The sequence below is a fragment of the Mobula hypostoma genome, chromosome 11 (genome assembly GCF_963921235.1).
Source record: "Mobula hypostoma chromosome 11, sMobHyp1.1, whole genome shotgun sequence".
Classification (NCBI taxonomy): domain Eukaryota; kingdom Metazoa; phylum Chordata; class Chondrichthyes; order Myliobatiformes; family Myliobatidae; genus Mobula; species Mobula hypostoma.
The window spans coordinates 47,331,193-47,356,898 of record NC_086107.1 but is presented as its reverse complement, the minus strand read 5'-3'; the positions used below and the strand labels follow the sequence as shown (position 1 = coordinate 47,356,898).

The 25,706-nt window shown below is 40.9% G+C and overlaps 1 protein-coding gene across 3 annotated transcripts in view; it reads left to right on the top strand.

Moving 5' to 3' along the window:
- Positions 1-1,268: 1,268 nt before the first annotated feature.
- The window catches only part of ush1c (Usher syndrome 1C), a 184,186-nt gene continuing 159,748 nt past the window's right edge, over positions 1,269-25,706 (top strand). For all 3 annotated transcript variants that reach the window (XM_063061999.1, XM_063061998.1, XM_063061997.1), the window contains exons 1-2: positions 1,269-1,387; positions 18,664-18,731. In XM_063061999.1, the coding sequence (XP_062918069.1) occupies positions 1,352-1,387; positions 18,664-18,731 (104 nt within the window). In that variant the 5' untranslated portion in view covers positions 1,269-1,351. The remainder of the gene's footprint in view (positions 1,388-18,663; positions 18,732-25,706) is intronic.

The following is a 25,706-nucleotide window of genomic DNA, read 5'->3' as shown; positions in this document are numbered from 1 at the left end:
TCTGGTACGGCGGGGGGGGCACTGCACAGGATTGAAATAAGTGGCAGAAAGTTGTAAATTCAGTCAGCTCCATCATAGGCACTAGTCTTCATAGCATCCAGGACATCTTCAAGGAGCAATGCCTCATAAAGGTGGCACCTATCAATAAGGGCCCCCATCACCCAGGACATGCCCTCTTCTCATTGCTACCATCAGAAAGGAGGTACAGGAGCCTGAAGGCACACACTCAGTGATTCAGGGACAGTTCCTTCCCCTCTGCCATCTGATTTCTGAATAGACATTTAATTTTACTTAATGCAATTCAAGTTATTTTTCTATTACTATGCATTTCATTGTACTGCTGCTGCAAAGATAATGAATTTCACGACATATGCTGGTGAGATTAAACCTGATTCTGATTGTGATAATCTTCCTCTCATCTCCAAGGAAAACCCAGCTCATCCATTCTGATCTTTGAACTGCTCCATCCCTGACAAAATCCAACTGAATTTGTCCTCATCCTCTGTAGCACAATCATATCTTTCCTATATTGTGTTAACCAGGAAGGCACACAATATACTAGTTGTTACCCAAACAATGTGATATAGTTGTCTCATAATTTCCCTGCTCTAGCTATTGGTGAGAAGTAGCCTATATATATTCTTCCCCACCTTACCTACCTTGTGTAGCACTTTCAGGAATAACTAGACTTGTACATCAAAACTTGTCTGTTCCACAATATTCCTTCAGTTTTCCATATTTATCAGGATTAAATACCATCTGCCAAAGCATTGGCAAAATCTTGTTGAAATTTAACTATAAAGGAGAATGATATACCACCGTAAGGTAGGTCAGATTTTTTATGATTTATGTAATCATATGCCAAATTGCTTTTAAGTGTATTTTCCTCAGTGGTTACCTGGAACTGGGATTTTATGTCCACAGACAGGTGCATACATTCAGGTTGCTTCCTGTTTCTCTAAGCTGATAATTATGCAAAACACACTACCATTTAAGGTTAGTTTTGGCTTGGAAAATACCGGGGGAGAAAAAGAAACCACTCTAAATATTATCGATATTTTTCCATCCACTTAATTTGTTTCCGAAATAGCAAAGATGTCTATTAATTTATTCTCTAAATAAGCATATACAGATGAATGATAATTTTAATACAAAATTAAAGTGTTGAAAATGCAATTGTACGTCAAAAGCACACACAAATTAAACTGAGTAAAGTCACATAATGACATTTTGAGCTCTTTATTAGTTCCGTACACTGATAACTGGAAGCCGTGTGGCCTTTCCACTCCCTGAGGGTTCAGAGGAAAAGGAGGCGGTCATTCCCTGTTTCCATCGTATCCAAGCTGCTACAATGGAGAAGAAGGTAGCCAGGGAATTCAGGCACAAGGTAAGGGCAAAGAGAAACCCAACTACACACAGTTCAACTTTTAATTTATCAGTATGTTCGCACTAACTTTAAACAACAGTGAACTATTTGTTGTTTTTCGCTAGAAAGAGTTGGGGAAGGTTTGGTCGTGAGAGACTATGGACCCAGCAGTATCAGTAACAGATGGGGGAAGGGCATTGAATGTTCCTCTCAGAATAGTCTTTAATTTCCATTAAGTGTTGCCAACACAGTATCTGAACCCTGCGATTAAAGTGAAACGCCTTTAAATGGCAATATTTATAGTTTAGTTTCAGAAATATTTCGTCTGTTCACGAACAAGTTGCTCCATCCAGGAATAAACTCACTCACCCCGGTCGTTCAGCGCCATCGATTGGGGATGGGGCGGGGGGGTGTGATTAGAAAAGGACGCGGTTTCATAACCTGTCGGAGGGTGAATCTAGTGCCGCGAATCCTCTGGGGTGTAGTGTTCCAAAAACTCTTGCAAACTGGGGTGGGGGAATCGAGCAGATGGCATTCAAACACAGGTTTGTCGGTTCTGACTTACATTGGTAACATCAGACCGAAATGAAATTCTTAAAAGCACACGTTCTTCGGAAACGCTGAAGTTGAAGTGGCGTACAAAAAAAAATGCACTCACCCGAAATTTATGGTATTTTAAATAGCATCTAGTTGAGAAATAGCCACAAAATCGTTTTCTTTTAAAGCAAGTTTTGAAGATTAAGAATTCCCCCTTTGAAACTTCACAATAACAAAATTGATAATTTCAGTATGCCTCTACACATCCAGATAAACGTGTGCAGACTGAGATCCTGAAGTAAACAGATCTTAAATGGGATTTTATTGCAGTTGTTTATTATTTTTCAATTTGCTTTTTATTGGTTACAATTGATGGTTTTTAATTAAGTTGTTCAGTGATTGCTGACTAGGAGCAAAATTTTACCCCAGAAGTGTAATGAATTAATTAACTGAAGTGGGAAAATAGTTTGGGTTATGCAGTCAAAGTTAATGCTATTTGTTCACGAAGGTGAAAATATACAGTATAAAGAAATGAATCATTTAACCTTTGTAGCTGTTATGTGCCATGTATTGTTGGAATTGTACAGTATTGGTCAGGCATACTGTTTGTGTAATTTTCATTGGTAAGTGGGTATCTATGATTCTTCTAAATGTAATTATTGTGATACCTTATAAATGCAATTATTCTTCATATGTCCATCTGATTAAAACATAGCAGAAAGTAATATCAGGGTAAAATCCCAATGCCAATATTAGCACGTTTTCACTTTACATCCATATCTGGCACTTGTTTTTTTATGTCAATAAATAATAGCTTCCAATCTGCATGTTGGGAAACCCTATCTCAAATTATTTATATAATATGTAGACATGCACAGAAATGAGTAGGGAAAAGCATTATATTTAATTAAATGCCACGCTTGATTTTTTTTTCATAATACTGGTATGGAGGGGCTATTGCACAGGACTGGAGGAAAGCTGCAGAAAGTTGTAAATTTGGCCATTTCCATTGTGGGCACTGACCTCCCCAGCATCCAGGGCACCTTCAAAAGGCGATGCCTCAAAATGGCTGCGTCCAGTATTGAAGACCCCCATCACACAGGACGTGCCCTCTTCTCATTGCTACCATCAAGGAAGAAGTATAGGAGGCTGAAGACGCAACATTTTAGGATCAGCTTCTTCCCCTCCGCCATCAGATTTCTGAATGGACAATGAATCCATGTACAGTACCTCACTTTTTCCCCTCTCTTTTTGCACTAATTTAATTGATTTTATATGTACTTATTGTAATTTGTTTTTTATTATGATGTATTGCAATGTACTGCTGCCACAAAACAACAAATTTCATGACATACAGAATGCCAGTAATATTAAATCTGATTCTATTGATGATGAGATTTTGGACCTGTTCTTTGTTCTTTGACATAAAATTAAAGTTGAACCCTGAACCACCAACATCAGCATAAACTCAAAATGCCAAGAAATTGTCCACATCACACAAGATTTACATAGATGGTGTGAAAATGAAGCATTGAAACCTTCATTGGTATATTATCAGCGGAACAGAGAGAATAATTTCTGTGATGGTTCTGGTAGGATGGGGATATCCCTGGCATTGGGGCTTGCAATACAGCTGGATGTTTCCAGCTAAATCAGTGATGGGAGCACTTCATTTGTGCGTTGCTATATTGTTAGCAGTGGACCATGGACAGGCCTCAGAATGGAGAAGCAACAAAAGAGCTTGTTGGGATGGACATATGGTTATATGCAGTGATAACGGTAGTTAAGGCAGAGTGAAGAAATGACTAATGAAGCTGGTCAGAAATTAATTCATGGTCTTTGGAATTATTTTAAAGCTCAGAATGGTACAGGTTCTACCTTAAATTAGCCAGCCGAAAGTATGGTGGTGCTGCCGCCTGAAGTTTATAAACCAAGCCAATTGGCAATGCCTGTGCAGAGTTAGTAAATATTGCAAATTGGACCTTGAAAGCATGCAGCTTTTCCCTGCTAATGTGACGATTGATGTATATAATAGACCACCTCTTTTGCTGCCTTTACTGCTATGTCTGTAAACTTGTTCTCAACATCTAAAGGCTGATTTATAGTGCTGCGTACCAGCTTACGCCGTAGCTTACGCAAGTGGACTGTGCCGTTGTGAGCATTTATACTTGTGCCTTGGTGTGTCTGCATCGCTCTGCAATTCGCGCACATCATGCATTCGCACATACCTGCTCATGCAAGGTTTCATGGTCATGGTAGTCTTTCTCGGGGTAAACAAGTTTAAAGCGAGCGACTTTTTTCGTAAAAGCAAAATGTGTCCTTCATAATTTTGGAGGTCTGTAAAGCTTTATGGAAAGCACTGCAGCCAGAGTTCCTTCCCTGCCCTTCAGTCACCCAATGGGAAGCTATTGCAGCGTAGGAGGAAATGTGATGGCACCAAGCGGACCAATCACAGTTGTTGCAGTCTGCGTTGCCGCGACGCATAGTTACATTTTGGGAGAGGTGTGCATGAGGTTACGGCGTAGGGATCCGTGTAAGCACTGCGTAGGGTTCGCAGCTATGCCGTACCTACAGCGTCAATTTGACGCACAAGTATAAATCAGCATTTATAGGTGTATGCATTTTGCGCCCTGATTTGGAATGTTTGGGCACCTGTTCTGTTCCTGCAAAACGGGGTTGGTGTCCTCAAATTTCAAGACCTTTACATCAAAGCTTTTACTGAGTTAGTAGATTACTGATCTAATCTACTTCCTGTACAAGATATATTTAATCTCCTTGGTGTCACTGACATACTGCAACTATATAATTTTGTTTTTTTTAAGGTACTACTCAACTGTTGCTAACTGTTGGTATCCAGTGCTCTCTTGCACTCCACATTACATTTTCATATATCATATTTCTTCTTATGCTGACCACTTATACCCAGTGAAATTGGTACAGTGCCCAGTGGTTCCCCCCGAGAACCACTGGTGGCTCAATGAGAAACTATGGAGCACAGGATACATAGCAAGAACTAAATAGATTAAGTATACCACGTTGCAGGAAATAGAAGTTTCTGAGCCAAAAGCCTATAAATTTAATAGAGCCAACCTTTTTTTCCCTTGGGAAATAATTCCTTATTTTTTCTGGGAATAGAAGGAAATAGCATACTCTTTGAATGATTTCATTTTAAATACGCTTCATCCCAGTTTTATTTACTTTCTAGTAACCTAGGGTTCCAACATTCGCACTCTCTATATCAGTATTTAGGTTTTCCTAACTGATATTGCCCTAATGGTCTACCTGCTCCATCAAGAATGATACGATTTTATTCTTTCCATGTGACAGCTACAGTAATCTTTCTCTCTCACTTCCATACCACTATTCTGCCTTTCCCTTATCAAGCCACAATTTTGTTCTTTCTATTGTATATTATGTTCCTCCACTGCAGAATATATGAAAAATCAGTAGGTACAAAATAAGTTAATAATAAACTAGTTCACTCTAAGGATGGTGTAGTGTCTAATGGCCATACAAGTACACTCAACTGACACTAGTTAGAGGGCACCTGGCAAAATCTCTTGCCCTAATTAAGTGGCATAGTGCCCCAAATAAACGAAGGGAAGACTGGTGATTTCCTCAGTTTTTGTTCTTTAAGAGTTGTCCCAAATAAGCAGCTTCTCTGATTAATCAATGGCCCAATTAATCGGAATCTATGATATATGTATATCTACTAGATACTAGTGTATATATGTGATCTAAGTTACTCTGACCATGGAATGATTGTTGGTGCCAGAGAGGGCAGTCTGAGTATCTCAGGAGCTGCTGATTTCCTGGGATTTTCATGCACAAGTCTCTAGAGTTTGCAGGGAAACAAAAACTATCCAATGGGTGGTAGTTCTGTGGGCAAAAGCTCTTTGTTAATGAGAAAGATCAGAAGAGAATGGCCAGACTGGTTCAAGCTGACAGGAAGGAGGGAGTAACTTAAATAGTCACATGTTACAACAGTGCTGTGCAGATGAGCATCCCTGAATGCACAGCACATCGAACCTTGAAGTGGATGGGCTACAGCAGCAGAAGACAACAAACATACACTCAGTGGACATTTAATTAGGTATGTTAATGTGTGCTTTGGAACTGAACTTCCTGACCTTTGTGTTGCATTGTTCAGTCTCCAACCTGTATAACACAATGTATTTTCTGATTTCTAAATTAGCATTAGATAAGATTTTTTTTAGATTACGAGGACTCTCAGTCCTCATTTATTGTCATTAATTGCATTAAAAAATGATACACTGTTCCTCCAGAATGAAATCACAAGAAACACAGGACAAACCAAGACTAAAACTGACAAAACCACATAATTATAACATATAGTTACAACAATGCAAAGCAATACCGTAATTTGATAAAGAGCAGATAATGGGCACAGTAAAAAAAAAAGTTTCAAAGTTCCGATAGCCTCATCATCTCACGCAGATGGTAGAAGGGAGAAACTCTCCCTGCCATGAACCTCCACAAGTGCCGCAAACTTGCCAATGCAGCACCATTGGAAGCACCCGACCGCAGAGGACTCTTGAGTCCATCCAAAAACTTCAAGCCTCCGACCAGCCCTTCGACGCCGAGCACCATCCTCTGCCGAGCACTTCGACCCTGCCCTGGCTGCCAAGCAACAAGCAAAGCCGAGGACTCAGGGTCTTCCCCTCCAGAGATTTCGGACCACACAGTAGCAGAAGCAGCGAAGCAGGCATTTCAGAAGTTTCACCAGATGTTCCTCCGTGCTCTCACGTCCGTCTCCATCAAATCAGGATTGTGCACGGCACCCTACTTGAAAAATAACAGACATCACCACCGGAGTGGCCGCTGCAAGCTGCGTCACGTCGCCATCTTCTCCTCTCCTCATTTCCATTAAAGAAAATAATCATGATTTCTAAGGCTCTATCAGTTCATCTCAGATCAGATTTTAATTCGTTAATAATATATGCCCATTTTTTCTTATCTTAGATAGGAGCTAAATGGCAATCTATTCTTATGCCCTCACTGCTAATGAAGGCATTATTATAATTGATCTATACCAACATGCTGAACCATATCAATAATATTATTACCAAATGTTTAAATGGATAGTTTAATGCATACATATAAGTCTGATGACTTATGCTGAGAAATGCTCATAGGTGGATGTTGACTGAAATCTGAACATCTCTCCCAATCCCTGTTACTTGCTGACACCTTGTTTCAAAGTTCACAGACCAAGGATAAGGATTTTCAGTATCATTCGAGTCATTCTAACATGAATCAGCAGATTCACGAAAGGGACGGATGGACTGAAAGATTATAGTGTCAGAAAGCTGGGGTAGTATACAATGATCTGATAGTAAAATATGCCCATTATTGTCAATTAAGAAAAAAATAGTTTAGTGATGTAGATATGGTATGTGTAAAACTCATGTCACATTGTGCAGTGCTCATCACTTTTTGGTGAGTGCTGCACATTTATCAGCTTCAGAAGCAGTAAACCAGTCCCATACTCAAAGTACAGGGCAGTGATTGCAAGGAGTTCATGACTGCAAATCATGTGCTGCATGTCTTCAATTTATCATATGTACCCAGAATTTTAGCATGGAAGTATGAAATCAACTTAACTAGCTCATTCTTACATTAAAACTTTAAATTCTAGATGTGAAAAATGAAACTTCAATAACATAAAAAGTAGTTGTGTACTTCATTTTTCTTGGTATGATGATGCTGTCTGAGCCAGGGAGGAATGAGAAGTTGAAAGATGATAATTTTGAGAGAAGGTAACCTTGGACATGAAGCTCTGAAAGGTTACACACAGGTTTGGCAAGCATTTGGGAAGTCAAATAATATGTTGTGTTTTTTTTGTTGGGGGAGTCCAATAGTGGTCATGTCTTGCTGGAGATGTAGAAAGCCCTGTTGTGACCTCATGTGGATTACAGCAGTATAATGCTCATTCACTAAATTGGATTGCTGGTTCAGTGTGTTTATTGTATAAGGAGAGATAAAGCAAAGTGGTCTGCAGTCTTGTAGGTTCGAAAGAAATGACACATTTAAATTTGTTAAGGGTTTGGTAATGTAATGTGGGGCCAATGTAAACTTGAGGTGGAGTATCTGGACCTACAGATGATAATTACAAAGTAAAAGGTTAGCCAGTTAGTACAGAGGAAAGACTCCTTCTCTGTGAATCTTTAGGATTTACTACTTGAGGGTTATGTCACAACATTTATTGAGTGCAGTGCTGGCGCGTGGCCAAGTGGTTAAGGCGTTCATCTAGTGGTTCAAAAGTCACAGTTTGAGCATTGGCTGAGGCAGCGTGTGTGTCCTTGAGCAAGGCACTCTGCCACACATTGCTCTGCGACGACACCGGTGCCAAGCTGTATGTGTCCTAATGCCCTTCCCTTGGACAACATTGGTGGTGTGGTGAGGGGAGACTTGCAGCATGGGCAACTGCTGGTCTTCCATAAAACCTTGCCCAGGCCTGCGCAAATCCATGGTCTCATGAGACTAACGGATGCCTATATATATATTGAGTACATTTCAGGCACTTTTGGGATATTAGGAAAATCAAATGCTCTCAGGTTAGTGCAGGAAAAGTAGTTCCCGCTGTAACACACATCAAAGTTGCTGGTGAACGCAGCAGGCCAGGCAGCATCTATAGGAAGAGGCGCAGTTGACGTTTCAGGCCGAGACCCTTCGTCAGGACTAACCGAAGGAAGAGTGAGTAAGGGATTTGAAAGCTGGAGGGGGAGTGGGAGATGCAAAATGATAGGAGAAGACAGGAGGGGGAGGGATAGAGCCGAGAGCTGGACAGGTGATAGGCAGAAGGGGATACGAGAGGATCATGGGACAGGAGGTCCGGGAAGAAAGACGGGGGGGGGTGACCCAGAGGATGGGCAAGAGGTATATTCAGAGGGACAGAGGGAGAAAAAGGAGAGTGATAGAAAGAATGTGTGCATAAAAAAGAGTAACAGATGGGGTACGAGGGGGAGGTGGGGCCTAGCGGAAGTTAGAGAAGTCAATGTTCATGCCATCAGGTTGGAGGCTACCCATACGGAATATAAGGTGTTCCTTCAGAGTCAAATCAAGCACTCACTGAAAGAAGATTTAAATGTTTTGAGGGGTGGTGGGTAGTTATAGGGTAGGTACCGAATGAACTAAACAAGATAAACCTTGTTTTTTAAAAATTTTATCATTTGTATTTTCAATTATAATCTAATGAGACAAGACTTTTGTCGTATATGAGGGATGATTGATAAGTTCGTGACCTAAGGTAGAAGGTGTTATTTTAGAAAACCTAGCACATTTACTTTTCCTACATTTACACGCTTGGTCCAGCGGTCTTGGTGCATACGGATCCCTTCTTTGTAGAAGTCTGCGTCTTGGACCTCTAGAAGTGGTCCACATCATGGGATGATTGATATGTTTGTGGCCTAAGGTAGAAAGAGATGAGTTATTAACTTCAAACTTTCTGCATAACCACTCAAAGAGTTGAACTGCACGTGCATGTAACGAGAGCTGTATAACTCATCTCCTTCTAACTTTAGGCCACAAACTTATCAATCATGCCTGCTGTGGACCACCTGGAGGTCCAAGACACTCTCGTTACATGCACGTGCAGTTCAATTCTTTGAGTGATAATGCAGAAAGTTTGAAGTTACTAACTCATCTCCTTTTACCTTAGACCACAAACTTATCAATCACCCCTGCTGTGAACCACTTCTACAAAGAAGGATCCGTGTGCTCCACAACTGCTGGACTAAGTGTGTACATGTAGGAGGGCACTATATTGAAAAATAAATGTGCTAGGTTTTCTAAGATTGACTCCTTCTACCTTAGGCCACGAACTTATTAATCACCCCTCGTACTTAGCATTTACAACCAAAGCAAATGCTTGCAGTAGTCATTATGTGATAATTTAGATTGGAATGGACTACAAACTGCATATCCTTGGTGGGATAAGTTCATATTTACCTGATAAAAGTCAAAACATTTCAATGGTGAACTGGTGAGGAAGATAAAATGGTGGAGCAGACTTGATGGGCTGAATGGCCGACTTCTGCTCCTTTGTCTTATGGTCTTATAATACTGTATAATTAATCATAGAGCTTCCCAACTCAGATAGCAATATAATACAGTGGATTATATGCAGTTTGTGAGCTGTTTTTAAATTACTGATCCCAATTATGTTTTGAATTATATTTTATCGATTAAACATTTTAGGAACTTGGATTTCAGGAACTTAAGTGAACCTTTGACCTTTAAATTTGGTGAATTAATATCAGGCTCACTTGTGCATTAATTACAGAAATAATTTTATTTAGGTTTTAAAAGCAGATTTTATTTTCATTTTACTCCATATCATGTGTAGTCTTTGTATTGATTCTGTATTCAGTGGACTGCATCAATCATATCAATGGTAAATGACTATTCATTTTACTTCAATGTACCGCTTTGGGGATCGGGATAATTTTAACTAGAAAATATACATCTTTGGTATTTTATTGTACATGTAATTTGGACTGCTTGGTGTTCTTTTTGTTTTGATTTTCCCTACAATGATTTTATTTCAATTGAAAAGAAATGTTTAGCTGATGGACCTAGTGAGTCACTTACTGTATATAACACTCCCAGAGTTAGCTTGTTGTTCACGACTCCTTAAATACATTTTAGGTTATATCTTAAAATGAAATGAAATTAATAATTTTAGCACACTTTTTCAGATGCAGTTATATATTTGAAACTTCCTCAGCTCATAGTTGTTTTAAGAATTGATTCTTTCTACTTTTAGCACACACCAGTGTGCAACAGGGATTATGATTTTATTGATGGGCTTCATTGTTTTATGATTGTTGATCTTTGATATTTGCATGACATGAGAACCTTAGTCTCAATTAAACTGGAGGTTTCACCGTGTATGTTATCCACCTCTTCCCCCTGCCCACCCCTCCCATAAATACGAACTACATTGGCATAAGCAATCTCTTTTAAGACGCATGTAGAACATTTTACAATAGGTAATTGGACAAAGCTCTCCAGGGGTGTGTCTTAAGGGCAATTTCTCATGTATCAGAACGAGGCTATAAAATGCTGCATACATTTATAAGGATTTTTTATGACTCTAATAAATTCAGTTACTATTTATTGGTGGGGGGGGGTGCAGAAGACTGAAGGAAATATGACAGTGAACTTATCAATGGAGCAATAGTTTCCCAAATATTAAGATTCTTTGCTTTTGCTTTTTAACCAATCTGGTGTACAATTTCTGTATTTTTTTCTGTTTATTTCTAGATCTAGACTTGGAATTTATTTTATCACCACAGTTAGTTCCAATGTCTGTTAAGAATTAGAATTTCATAAGTTAACCATTTGCTTAGTTAGAAGAAAAACTTGATTTGGTTTTTGATGCTGAATATTGGTTAAATTTTTTGGCTTTAGCAATCCTCTTTGATTTCATAGCAGACACAGCACAAACCATTTGATCTGCTAGTTCCTGAGCTATATCTTCTGCCCTTGCCATCAATTTCATGGTTGTGGTTCGGCAAGTTTTTGCTTTGTTGGCTGTTATTCTATAATGGCACAAAATGGAAAGCATATTAAATATTGTGGAAAGAAATTTTAGTTTTGTTTTTGATTGTGAACGCTAGTGTGAATGTCATGTGACTGAGTACAATTGTAGTTTTTGTATTTTAGATTTTTAAAATAGTAGCAGCAGAATGTTTAAATATTTTGCTGTGTGATGTAACATTATTATGCATTTTATAGCACAGAGGCCTGTCAGCCTTCAGATGATAATTGAACAGCTGCTTGTGTCAGTTTTTTATGACCCCTGGTGGCTGCATCAAAAAGTAATAAAGTAACAGCATTAATTACAGTGACACATAATTACAGTGAGTTGCAATGTTTTAAAATAAAGAACATACTCTATCTTTCTTGTAGCCAAGAATATTCATTGCCCTTTACCAAATGTTTCCAGCAAAGCTTTTCAGCAGAGATCTCTGTAATTTGCACCACTTGATTTACATAAAACCCAAATTGAGCTGACAAAATGTCGGCACGCTTGACAAAACGTGGAACACCACGACAAACTGAGGTTAGATATTGACATCTCCAGCTCACCATTGATCCCAATGATTGACCACTGTTGTGCAGAGAAAGGGAGCCAAGTGTTCATTGCACCAATTACTCTGCTTTATGCCAAGATAGCATGGCTGGTATACAAACCAAATATTATGGTGCTTGAGTTACTCTATCTTTTTGTAATAACTGCTCTTCCAGATTAGAGTACTGTGCGTAAGTCTGAGCTGTGTATGTATGTGTGTGTATGTGAATGAATGAATATATATATATATGAAATTCATCTTCCTCACAGACAGTCATGACACAAAGAAAACCATGGAGCCTGTTCAAAGAAAAACATTAACCACGCGCGTGCGCGCGCACACACACACACACACACACACACACACAGCACACACACACACACACACACACACACACGCACACGCAAAATAAAACAAATGGTGCAAAATTGAGAGAATCCAGGCATATTCAGTTCTGCTCAGTGTTCGTTATCTGCAGGCTGACCTGATTCAAAATCACCCAAAAGAGCAACAAAAAAAACAGAGACCGGAAACCAGAAAAACTTAATAACGTGAACTGCAGACTCCAATCCACAAACTGCATTGATTAAACCTTGCCCAAGACCCAAATCCTTCGACAGCATCGGGACTGGGGGTGGGGGTGGGGGGGTGGGCGAGAGAGAGATCATGCGAATGCAGTGACTTTTCTCTGGGGCCAGTGAGCGAGAGGCTGCTAGGCAGTGTTGATTCTGATCTGGGTCTCTGTTGTGGACTGAGAGTGGGAAGGGGGCAAGGAGAGGGGAATCATGGTTGGAAACAGAGAAGAAAGAGGAGAGGGAGCAGGACCACCAGAGAGGCATTCTGTCATGATCAATAAACCAATTGTTTACAATCAAATAACCTTGACTGGTGTCTCAGAGCTGGGTGTGTCTGCACCTGCACCAACCTTGCCCTTGGTACTCTTTCTCTGCCACCTGTCCCACTCCCCTCTGCAGCGCTCCACCCTCGTCATTCCCAAAGGTGTATGTTGTGCCACAGTATTTTGTGTGTTGTTAGGATTAATCATTATCGACACTGGAATTGGATGGATTGTTCACAGATCACCCAAACAATCTGAAAGCTCTCTGCTATGTTCTGAAGGATCAAGTAGTGGGAAGATGCATTTTGATAGTTAACATTCCAATGATGAGAGATACTGTGAAGCGCAGAGGAACATTTGGATATAGCAGTGGATTTCCATAGGTATCGGAAGGTAGCAAAGTGGCCTTTTATATATTGGTGAGACCCGACGCAGACTGGGAGACCGCTTTGCTGAACATCTACGCTCTGTCCGCCAGAGAAAGCAGGATCTCCCAGTGGCCACACATTTTAATTCCACATCCCATTCCCATTCTGACATGTCTATCCATGGCCTCCTCTACTGTAAAGATGAAGCCACACTCAGGTTGGAGGAACAACACCTTATATTCCGTCTGGGTAGCCTCCAACCTGATGGCATGAACATCGACTTCTCTAACTTCCGCTAAGACCCCACCTCCCCCTCATACCCCATCTGTTACTCATTTTTATGCACACATTCTTTCTCTCACTCTCCTTTTTCTCCCTCTGTCCCTCTGAATATACCTCTTGCCCATCCTCTGGGTCACCCCCCCCCCTTGTCTTTCTTCCCGGACCTCCTGTCCCATGATCCTCTCGTATCCCCTTTTGCCTATCACCTGTCCAGCTCTCGGCTCTATCCCTCCCCCTCCTGTCTTCTCCTATCATTTTGCATCTCCCCCTCCCCCTCCAGCTTTCAAATCCCTTACTCACTCTTCCTTCAGTTAGTCCTGACGAAGGGTCTCGGCCTGAAACGTCGACTGCGCCTCTTCCTAGAGATGCTGCCTGGCCTGCTGCGTTCACCAGCAACTTTGATGTGTGTTGGTTAAGAGGCATATGAGATCATTCTCCTTTATTGGTAGAATGTAATACCAAGGAGGTTATGCCTGAAGTGGGTCCAACACTGACAGCATAGCTCTGTTAACTGCATTTCAGGAACAATGTGGTAGCATCTAAAAGTACTTTGAAAAGATTTGCAAAGATATTGTCTGGTGTGAAGAAACTCAGGAAAAGCTGCCACATCTGAGCTGTATTCATTGAATTGAATTGACTTTGTTTTTTACATCACAAAACAAATTTAATTAGCAGATTGGAGCTGTGGATGGTGACACAGTCATGGGTGTACAGAGAGTAAAGGAGGGGGCTTAGGACACAGCCCTGAGGGGCTCCTGTGAGGGTGAGGGAGCCCACTCTTACGACCTGCTGGCAATCTGACAGGAAGTCCAGGATTTAGCTGTGCAAGGCAGGGTGAATGCTGAGGTATCTGAGTTTCTTGACCAGCCTGGAGGGAATTATGGTGTTCAATGCTGAACTGTAGTCCAAGAGCAGCATTCTTACATAAGCATCCCTCTTCTCCAGATGTGTAAGGGCCATAATATGTAGAGCTGTGTCTATTGCGTCATCTGACGATCGGTTGTGTCGGTAGGCAAATTGTATGGGGTCCAGTGTGGGTGGCAGCATGCTGCCGATGTAGTCTTTGACCAGCCTCTCAAAGCATCTGCTTATTATTAAGGTGAGTACTATAGGAAGCCAGTCATTCAGACATGTTACCTTGGTCTTTTTAGTTACAGGAACAATGGTGTATGTGTTGAAGCAGGAGGGCACTCTACACTGGGAGAGGGAGAGATTAAAAATATCTGTAAACACACCTGCCAGTTGGAACCAAAAAAGTTGAGGGAGTAAAAGTACAGGTCGTCTTCAGCTTGCAAACACACTGACAGCATTTCGAGACTGTTGGGATGGATTTTCTGGCTGCTGCAAGGCAGTAGGCTTCTTCTGCCATGTGAAATCTCAGCTCATGCTCACATTTCCAATTTGTGAGTGATTTAAGTTATGAACAGTTCTCAGGAACAGAACCTTATGGTGACCTGGGAGGAACTATAATGAGAAATCCCAATAAAGTGAGTAAAGAGGACCACCTTCTCTTATCAGAATGATCACTGACTAGGGATGATGAACTTAAGGCAACAGGTGGACAGATTGAAGGGAAAATTAGAATCTTTCTCTCACCCAAAGTGTTTGGAACTTTCAGCCTAAAAGGTGGGCAATTGAAATCCCCATTACATCTAAAAAATGGCTAGTAAAGTTCCGAATTTGTTAAAATCTACACATACGTAGAGTTGGAAATAGAAATAATTTAGTGGCTTCTGCCTTCTGCCCCCTTCCTTTCTAGTCTTCCATGGTCCACTGGCCTCTCCTCCCAATCAACTCCCAGCTTCTTACCTTATCTCTCCTCCCCACCCCCACCCCCAACCTGGTCTCACCTATAACCTGCCAGCTTTTACTTCTCCCCTCACATTCTTATTCTGACTTCTACCCCCTTTCTTCCGAGTATTCCTCTCCTTAGATGCTGCCTGACGTGCTGAGTTCCTCCAGCATTTTGTGTGTATTGCTCTGTATATGCACCATCTGCAGAATCTCTTATATTTCTAATTTAATTTTTTTTTCAGCTGACATTGGCACACTCAGACAAATGACCTACTTTTAGCCATAATATGATATCAATTTATTGAGTAGAAAACTGAAAGCAACAGGAAAATATTGATCCAGATTTTAAAATGTGATTTACTCTCACAATTGGTACATGTTTGTTTATGATTTGACCTGACTTGTGTTAATAGTAATTCAGGTGGCCAGAAAAAATGATGATGGAGTGGAGTAGTTGCTGATGTGAAGCATTAATTGTTAGGGTGGAACTCCATCTTGTAGTCACGAGGGAAATTGAGAAACCAATTGTATAACCTTCAAGCCAAACAAAGGATTGCTATCAGTCTCACTTGTTTAATTTTTTAATGATATTTTAAACCAGGAAAGGTGTTTGGAGCTGCATGACTTGGTTGCTTTCATAATTGGCATACTGTATGCCAATGGAAACTTCACTGTAAAAATATGACAAGAATCACTTTTAAACTAGTTTACAAATGATACTCTGTTGCTGTTGTTACGTACCCCATAACTGGGTTGCCAAACCAGCAGAAATGGATCACTCAGTTGGAGTCTGGATTACTAGAACTAAGAAAGTTTTATTAAAGAAACAAGCAACACAGTACTCTAATCAAAAGGACAATGAATGCAACAATTCAGCAATGATAAACATACATGTACACAGAATTAAGATAACAGGATCAATCAAGCTCTATCGTTGTCTAGGGGTAAATGACCAGTTTCAAAGTAAGGCAAAGTTCAGTTCAATTTAGTTCAGTTCAGTTCGCAGTAATCGCTGCCGTGGCGATGGACAGTGTGGGGGAAGGAGAGAGAGAGCAAAACAAATGAATATTCAAAACGGCTTCCAAACAGACCTTCGCAGTCAGCTTTCGGGCGAGCCCTTTGTGATGTCATCTGAGGTCACCGACCGTGACCCCTCCGTATCCAGATACGATCGTTTCCCTGCGGTGAACCCAGCACCCAGGCAAGGGTGGACACACACCAGGTTCCCGCCGATCGTGCCTTTCTAAAACTTCCCACCGACTTGTGAGAGACGCACCGCTTCCAGGGTCTCGTTACCTCGGATGTCATGTGTGTCGCCTTAGCGAACCTGTCCCTTTTTATCCCCCTGCTGGGGTATCGCCTGTCCATCACTTCAAACAGTTCAGGGTTCAAAGGGGGAGCCGATCTTGACAGCTCTCCTTCCTTCATTAACATCTCCAAATGCTGCTCCATTGTTTTCCTTATCTCTCTCTCTCTCCTGAAGACAGGTGGCAGACCAACTGCTGATTCCACTGGTGCCAGCACAGGACAGCTACATCGTAATCTATGTGTATTCTTGTCACACTGTGTAGCAGTTCTGTCATGTTCTAGCCCAAATATCAGAGGCATAGTGTATATTGGGAAACCATTTTGTGGGAATCCTTTTGAAAGTTGAATCTTTTGAAATGTTTAAAGACAAAGTGTTTCTCTGGAATAAGACTGGTTCCTTTTATGAATTGCAGAACATATCAGAAAAAAATAAAAATGTATTGGAGGATAGGATAGGATGTGAAGTATCCAAACTTGCTAAAGGCATGAAAATTTGTAGAAGGGCATGTTTTGATGAGACTGTGTGGACGGTCCAATGTACAGAGTGAGTGAGCATAAGCCTGGCAAATGGGTTTTAATGAGGGAAAGTGTGAGGTTTTACACTAGTACAGAAGTCTAAGGGCAGACTTTATTATCTAAATGCAGTAAGTTTGCAATAGAGCAAAGTACAGAAGGATTTAGGTGTTCTTGTTCACAACGTGCTTTAAGATATCATGCTGGTTCAACAATGGAATGTTATCCCTCCTTATATTTAAAAAAACGAGGAAGCATTGTTAAAATTGTACAGAGTACAAGCAAAGCCATATCTAGAGTACAGCATACAGTTTTGGTTCTGCTATTTAAGAAGGGGTGTGCTGGCACTGAAAGCAGTTTAAAAGCAACTAAACGAATTAAGTCTACATCTCTTGGAGTTCAGAAAAATAACGGGTGATCCTATTGAATCAACCAAGTTCCTGAAGGGGACATGACCGGATAGATACGGAGATGATTTTACGAGTGGGAGAATCTCACCTAATGGACACATGTACTTACAAGATTAACAAACAATCATTTAAAACTGAATTGAATAAAGCTAGTTGCAGAAGGTGATGCACATCTGTTATTTTCTATCCTGGATGGCCTCTGACCACTGGATTGTAGCGGCATTTAAATAGGAAGCAGATACATTTTTGAAAGATCAAGTAATTGAGAACTATAGAGAACTGGCATTTTAAAAAAAAGGAAGTTGGGTACTGGGGAAGATTAGCCATGATCATCTGAAATTGTGGGACATACGTGAGAGTCTGTCTGGCGGACTCCTGCCCCAATTTTCTTGTGTTCTAAGAGCTTAGGGATGCTGTGACCTTGAAATGGTTATGCATGGTTACTGGCATTTTGTCTTTTCCGTATCTTAATGCTTAAGTAATTCAATATCGAAAATTTGCTTCATGAAAGAGAAAATTATTATTTTTTAGATGACTAATTGAAAATGTATTGTAAAATGACACCAGCTTAAGAGAATGTTCATTCAGCTCGTAAATGTAGTGACCATCAGTAGCAGCTCAGCTAGGTGGCAGGAAACCAATAGAATCTGATACACTTGAGATCCTATATTGTCCGCTGCTTGGATGCTGATATTATGTTGTTTGAAACACTGATCACTTTACAAGTTAGTAATTTTGTGTCAATTCTGCTGATCAAGAATGTGTTCCATTCATGAATGGCCCAAGAGATTCCTGAATATATTTATTGAACAGCTTACTGATCATAAGGTACAAGAGATTTTATCAAAAAAATGTTTTTCAGATTTTTTAATATTATGTTAGCCATAAATAAAATCTCTATTAACAACTGTTTAATTTCAGCTGCTTTCAGCAAAAAGATTGTAAGCTTACAACTAATGTATTATTCAACTTTGATAATGTCCTTTGATGCAGTTTCATTCAGTTTGCTAAAAACTTGGCTATTTCATTAAAGTGATAAAATTATCATGGAATTTTATTAAAGATTCGGTTATTATGCTAATTTGATTGTTAGTTAACACCTATTTTGTGGTAAATGTATTTTATTTGAACTATTTCTATCGCTCAGGTGGATGTATTAATTGACAGTGATGCAGAAAAGGACTACCTTTATGATGTACTACGTATGTACCATCAGTAAGTAGCCTTCTTATTCACTACTCCTCCCTGTTTGAGGTGTTTCATGCTGAATTGGATTGTTTGTTTTCAAATATATTTACATTGATGTAAAATAAATCTACATTTATAAGCAGTCAAGGCCAGGGTTATTTAACTTGCTGTAGTTTGTAGAGCAGGTTCAGATTTAATAAGATGGGTGACATCTGATCTGAAAATGTATTTAAATTTAAAATTTGAGAGTGTATTCTGCTCACAGGAACTGATTTATAGAAATTAAGAATAAGCTTCTGCTACTTCAAGTCCTCCCAAATTGCTTTACAGACAAGAAAATCCAAATTAAATGATAGATCTTGATGAAACATTATTGATTTTTAGTGTTTATTTTTCATGCAAGTTATGTGACTTCAAAGACCAGACTGAATGTTATCATTACTATTGATATAATACATATAAATATGACACAAAAGTTGATTTCTTCTATCATGTATATGTTGATTATGTTAAGAATTTGAGACTTGTTTTTGCTGAATACTGTAATGATAACTTGTATTTCCTTTGTCTTAAAAACAGGTTGGCTGAATATTATGGTTTATTTTCAGTTTTCTATTTATATCTGATTAATTTCTGCTATGCTCTGTGTAACCTATCACCAGAGCCGCCATCTGTGTGAATAGTATGAATAGTAGCTACAATCATATAATACAGGGTTATAGGGTATGGGCCAGAATCATGGGGCATTGGTGGATGTCCTGGGTCAGCTGAATGCAAGTCCTCCATTGTAAAAGCCATAAGAGTATCCTAGACCAGAAACAGTGGGTGTATTTGGCCATCCCACATGCAAAGTTGAAAAATGACTTGTCAATCACCCAGCTAAGAACAATCTCTGAGCCGTGTTGGTCTGAATAGCTCCTTACCAAACTGAACAAATGGGCTAGCTCTAAATTACGGTATTTTATTATTAGTACATCCATCGTCAGTCAGTGAATGCAGGAATTTTCACATGTATTTCCTCATGTGCAAAGCTCTATTTCAAAGTACCAAAATCACATTTACATTTTAGTACAGATGTTGAAGATGCCCATTACTGTTCTGTGTTCTTTATGTTCTTTTACAAATAGATTTTTTTTTAATTTGAAGAACTAGTGTTCATACTTGTGGTAGAAGTTCACTAAGAAATATTAAAATATAGTGATGGCTTCAATATTTCATAAGTACACTGTACATTTAATAATTGCATGTGTATTAATGTATTCAGGGAATTATTTTTCATTTCTGCAGCATGTTCATTCAAAGGTTTTGTTTTTCTAATTTCTGTCCTTGGAATAATTATTCCAGTTTAGATTCCAGGGCAGTTTGTTTTGAATTAACTTTAAATCATTTTGAACTTTAATCTTAATATAGGTCTGCCTAAATTTGCTAAGTAGTGATTTCATATAAAATACATTATAACTAATTGGTTTTCCCTTTATAATTCTAAACAATTAAGAGCTATAAATTTGGAAAATTGAATTAAAATATTTTAAAAAACTATCTCCAAGTAAACAGACAGGGTAGTTTGTATTAAATGTTTAAACAAAATAATTTTTATGCTTATTTTGCTACTGTTGCAGCAATGTTGGGTAGGATATATTGTTTCCATTCATCACTTGAATAAACGAGGCACAAAAGAAGCTGAAATGTAGACGTTGGCAAAGTTTCCATGTGATCTTTGTAAAGAGGACTGGTTTTGTGTCCCAGTGGGCTTTTCCGCTTCAGTTTCATTGACGACGGCCTAATTGCTTTTGCCATTCATAAAGCAAAGCTTTTCAGTGTTTGGATCATCTGTGAATCGACCGTTCTTAATAATTTACTGACTGCACTTGTGTAATGAAACTCACAGCAATCACACTATAACAGTCATGTCCTCTGCCTGTTCATTATTTTCCACATAATATAGTTTGTAAAAGTACATTAAATATTCTTTCACATATCCACAAAATATGTATATACGTTTACTTAAGTCAAATGGTTTTTGCTGTGAGGGTACATATAGCACCAGTTTCACGATTCCTTTGCTAAGCGGAGCCCTGTTCAAAATGTCATTGTTCCTTTTGTGAACTATTAACTCAGTGGTGAACTCAGTTTTCTATAAATGATGTTTCCTAATGTTTGGAGTTGGTTGCAGTGATTCAATGATGCAAGTCTGAAGCACGGGAGTAGAGATTTCTTAATTAGTTAAAGGAGGAATTGTTGTGAGATGTCAGTGTGCTTCTCATTGTTTAGGTGACCATTTTAATTCCCCTTTCCATTCCCATGCTGATCTGTTTGTCCTCTGCCTCTTCCACTGTCAGACTGAGGCCAAACACATACTAGGATAACATTAAACAACAGGAATTCTGCAGACGCTGGAAATTCAAGCAACACACATCAACGTTGCTTGTGAACACAGCAGGCCAGGCAGCATCCCTAGGAAGAGGTACAGTCGACGTTTCAGGCCGAGACCCTTCGTCAGGACTAACTGAAGAAAGAGTCAGTAAGAGATTTGAAAGTGGGAGGGGGAGGGGGAGAGGGAGATCCAAAATGATAAGAGAAGACAGGAGGGGGAGGGATGGAGCCAAGAGCTGGACAGGTGATTGGCAAAGGGGATACGAGAGGATCATGGGACAGGAGGCCCAGGGAGAAGGCAAAGCGGGGGCGGGGGGGAGGAACCCAGAGGATGGGCAAGGGGTAAAGTCAGAGGGACAGAGGGAGAAAAAGGAGAGTGAGAGAAAGAATGTGTGTATAAAAATAAATAACGGATGGGGTACAAGGGGGAGGTGAGGCATTAGTGGAAGTCAATGTTCATGCCATCAGGTTGGAGGCTACCCAGACGGAATATAAGGTGTTGTTCCTCCAACCTGAGTGTGGCTTCATCTTTACAGTAGGGGAGGCCGTGGATAGACATGTCAGAATGGGAATGGGATGTGGAATTAAAATGTGTGGCCACTGGGAGATCCTGCTTTCTCTGGCGGACAGAGCGTAGGTGTTCAGCAAAACGGTCTCCCAGTCTGCATCGGGTCTCGCCAATATATAGAAGGCCACATCGGAAGCACCGGACGCAGTATATCACCCAGCCAACTCACAGGTGAAGTGTCGCCTCACCTGGAAGGACTGTCCGGGGCCCTGAATGGTGGTAAGGGAGGAAGTGTAAGGGCATGTGTAGCACTTGTTCCACTTACAAAGTTAAGTGCCAGGAGGGAGATCGGTGGGGAGGAATGGGGGGGATGAATGGACAAGGGAGTCGCGTAAGGAGCGATCCCTGCGGAAAGCGGGGGCGGGGGGAGGGAAAGATGTGCTTAGTGGTGGGATCCCGTTGGAGGTGGCGGAAGTTACGGAGAATAATATGTTGGACCCGGAGGCGGGTGGGGTGGTAGGTGAGGACCAGGGGAACCCTATTCCTAGTGGGGTGGCGGGAGGATGGAGTGAGAGCAGATGTGCGTGAAATGGGGGAGATGCGTTTGAGAGCAGATTTGATGGTGGAGGAAGGGAAGCCCCTTTCTTTAAAATAGGAGGACATCTCCCTCGTCCTGGAATGTAAAGCCTTATCCTGAGAGCAGATGCGGCAGAGACGGAGGAATTGCGAGAAGGAGATGGCATTTTTGCAAGAAACAGTGTGAGAAGAGGAATAGTCCAGATAACTGTGAGAGTCAGTAGGCTTATAGTGGACATCAGTGGATAAGCTGTGTCCAGAGATAGAGACAGAAAGATCTAGAAAGGGGAGGGAGGTGTCAGAAATGGACCAGGTAAACTTGAGGGCAGGGTGAAAGTTGGAGGCAAAGTTAATAAAGTCAACGAGCTCAGCATGCATGCAGGAAGCAGCACCAGTGTAGTCGTCGATGTAGCGAAGGAAAAGTGGGGGACAGATACCAGAATAGGTACGGAACATAGATTGTTCCACAAAGCCAACAAAAAAGCAGGCATAGCTAGGACCCATACGGGTACCCATAGCTACACCTTTAGTTTGGAGGAAGTGGGAGGATCCAAAGGAGAAATTATTAAGAGTAAGGACTAATTCTGCTAGATGGAGCAGAGTGGTGGTAGAGGGGAACTGATTAGGTCTGGAATCCAAAAAGAAGTGGGAAGCTTTTAGACCTTCCTGATGGGGGATGGAAGTATATAGGGACTGGACATCCATGGTGAAAATAAAGCGGTGGGGGCCAGGGAACTTAAAATCATCGAAAAGTTTAAGAGCATGAGAAGTGTCACGAACATAGGTAGGAAGGGATTGAACAAAGGGGGATAAAACCATGTTGAGGTATATAGAAACGAGTTCAGTGGGGCAGGAGCAAGTTGAGACAATAGGTCTGCCAGGACAGGCAGGTTTCTGGATCTTGGGTAGGAGGTAGAAATGGGAAGTGCGAAGTCTGGGAACTATAAGGTTGGTAGCAGTGGATGGGAGATCCCCTGAGCGGATAAAGTCGGTGATGGTGTGGGAGACAATGGCCTGGTGCTCCTTAGTGGGGTCACGATCGAGGGGTAAATAAGAGGAGGTATCCGCGAGTTGTCGCTGTGCCTCGACAAGGTAGAGGTCAGTACGCCAGACTACATTAGCACCCCCCTTTATCAAGAGCAGAGCGTTCAGAAGGAGCATTACCTAGGATAGCATTACCTTATATTCTGGCTGCAATCTGATGGCATCAACACTGAATTTTCCAATTCCAGGTAAACTGTATCCATTTTGTCCCTTTTCACTCCCCTCACAATCTACCCAGTTCATCCAGAACCCACCACACTCCCTCAAGACTGTCTCTTGCACCTCCTCCATCCACTCATTCTGCCCTTCACTAGCTGGCTTCTCCCACTCAGTCCCCTCCCCCTTCTGTTCCCATCTGCCCATCCATCCTCACACTTAGTTCCATGTTCCACTTCTCTTTCCTATCAGATTCCATCATCTGCGGCCCTTTGCTGCCTCTACCATCACCGTTCAGCCTCTGTCACTGTGTCCAATTTCCCTCGTCCATCTGCCTACCACCCCTCTTCACCACTTTTAACTTCTTGGCCCACCCCTTACTGTCACATCTTTATCCTGGTTATCTCACCTCAATCTTTCAGTCCAGATGAAGGGTCTCAACCCAAAACATTGACTGCCCATTTTCTTCCTGCATCGCATTTGTTACTCCAGATTCCAGCATCTGCAGTTTCTTGTCCCTCCATTCAGTGACTCAATAAGGCATCTTGCTACCATGAGTTGTGAATAACTAAGATGGGCAATAAATGTTGGTCTTCTTGCTGTACTCAAAGAGGGCAAAATCAAGTGTCCTGATGAAGGATCTTCGCCTGAAACTTTGTCTGTGTATTCCTCCCCGTAGATTCTGCCTCATCTGTTTGTGTTGCCCTGTGTCTCCCACATCTTCAGAGTCTCTTGTGTATATGTAGAGAAACCTACCTGAAAAATCTTAATGATCTTTTAGCTGGGAATTCCATGCCCCCACCCCCAGGTTCCCAGGGTTCATTTCTTCTCCCAAAAAACACTTAGCACTATACTTTGTCCCAGACCTAATCTCTTTTGAAGTCAGGGCCCTAGAAGTATCTGAACTGGGAGTTATCACAAAATGAACTGATGAGTTATCAGACATCCCACCCTGCAAAAACTCATTCCAGGGAGGCAGCATCATCAATTTGCGGGAGACTCCCGGAACTTCGGGGAGAATTGGGATGTCTGCAATAGAGTAGCTCCTTAGCAGCTAGTCAGCTAGTTTAAATAACTTTAGCTATGCTAATGAATGAATGACACCTGTTAAACTCACCTCTTTTACAGTCCTAACCCACCACGGACAATAGAAAAGTCGCTGTTGCAAACAGTGCAGCGAGCAACATTGTCATTATTTTTGACGCCTATTAGGCAGAGGTACACTTTAGTGTAGTCTGGGGTGACGTACATTTTATATTTTCTTTTTTGAGAACACTGCCATGGTGCACGTGCGCTCTCTCGCTTGCTCTCTCTCGCGCTCGCGCTCTCACAAAAATTGATTTCCGGGCCATTGTATATAATTTGTGGGCATTGGGAGCCGCTATTAATATGTGGGAGACTCCCGGATCTTCCAGGAGAGGTGGGATGTCTGAGTTATACTGTGCACGAGAAGGAAGGAAATGATCCAACAGTTCACTATATATTTGGACCTGCTGTCTACAATACTTTGAGCATTTCCTTTAGTATTTGAAATGAGTGTCCAACCTCATAGCTGCATGCTAGAGAAACATCAAACTGTGCCAAATATTACCTTATGTAAATAAAAGTTGTGAATGTTGCTAACCAGAACTGTGGACTGTTATCTGAGATGGCAATTTCTTAGAATAATAAGCACTGTTATGGTCCCTTTTGTCCAGTGAATATGTGCCTCTCATAAGGCACCCTTTTTTACATTAATTCCATTTTATTCTTGTAGTGGTCCCTTCATCTCTTCCCAGATGCTACCATTCATTTGTCTGCAACTGGAAATTCACATTGACTAATCAATTAACTAACCTAACACCTCTGGGGTAAGGGAAGGAACTGGAGTGCAGCCAGATGTCCTTACTGGTGCCCATGAGCAATTCATGACAGTCCAACAGTTTGCAGACATAGGCCTATATAAATGAAACACCTGGTTGGATCATCCTAGTAGTCACATCACTCAAGGACAAAAATTCAACATCAATAACTTGCAGCATAAGAACTCACTGCTCTTTGTATGAAGGTCACAGTAGAGCACTGCCCATCACATATAGTTTGCAGAGACTGCAAGCAGTACATCATAACACTGTAGATAGGAAGCTACCTTTGTCAGAGTGGCTGACTTTGAGTCAAAGTGGCATTAGTGGCTTGTGGGGCATGATTGACAGTTGTGAGGACGTATTTATAAAGCAGATAGAATTAAAGGCAATGGGCTTCTTTCTCACATTTGTTTTCGTTTAGAGCGGAGCAGCAAGGTTTCACGCTGCAGACTGTTGATGAATTTTTGGTTGCAATTTACAAGATTGGAATGAAAAATATGC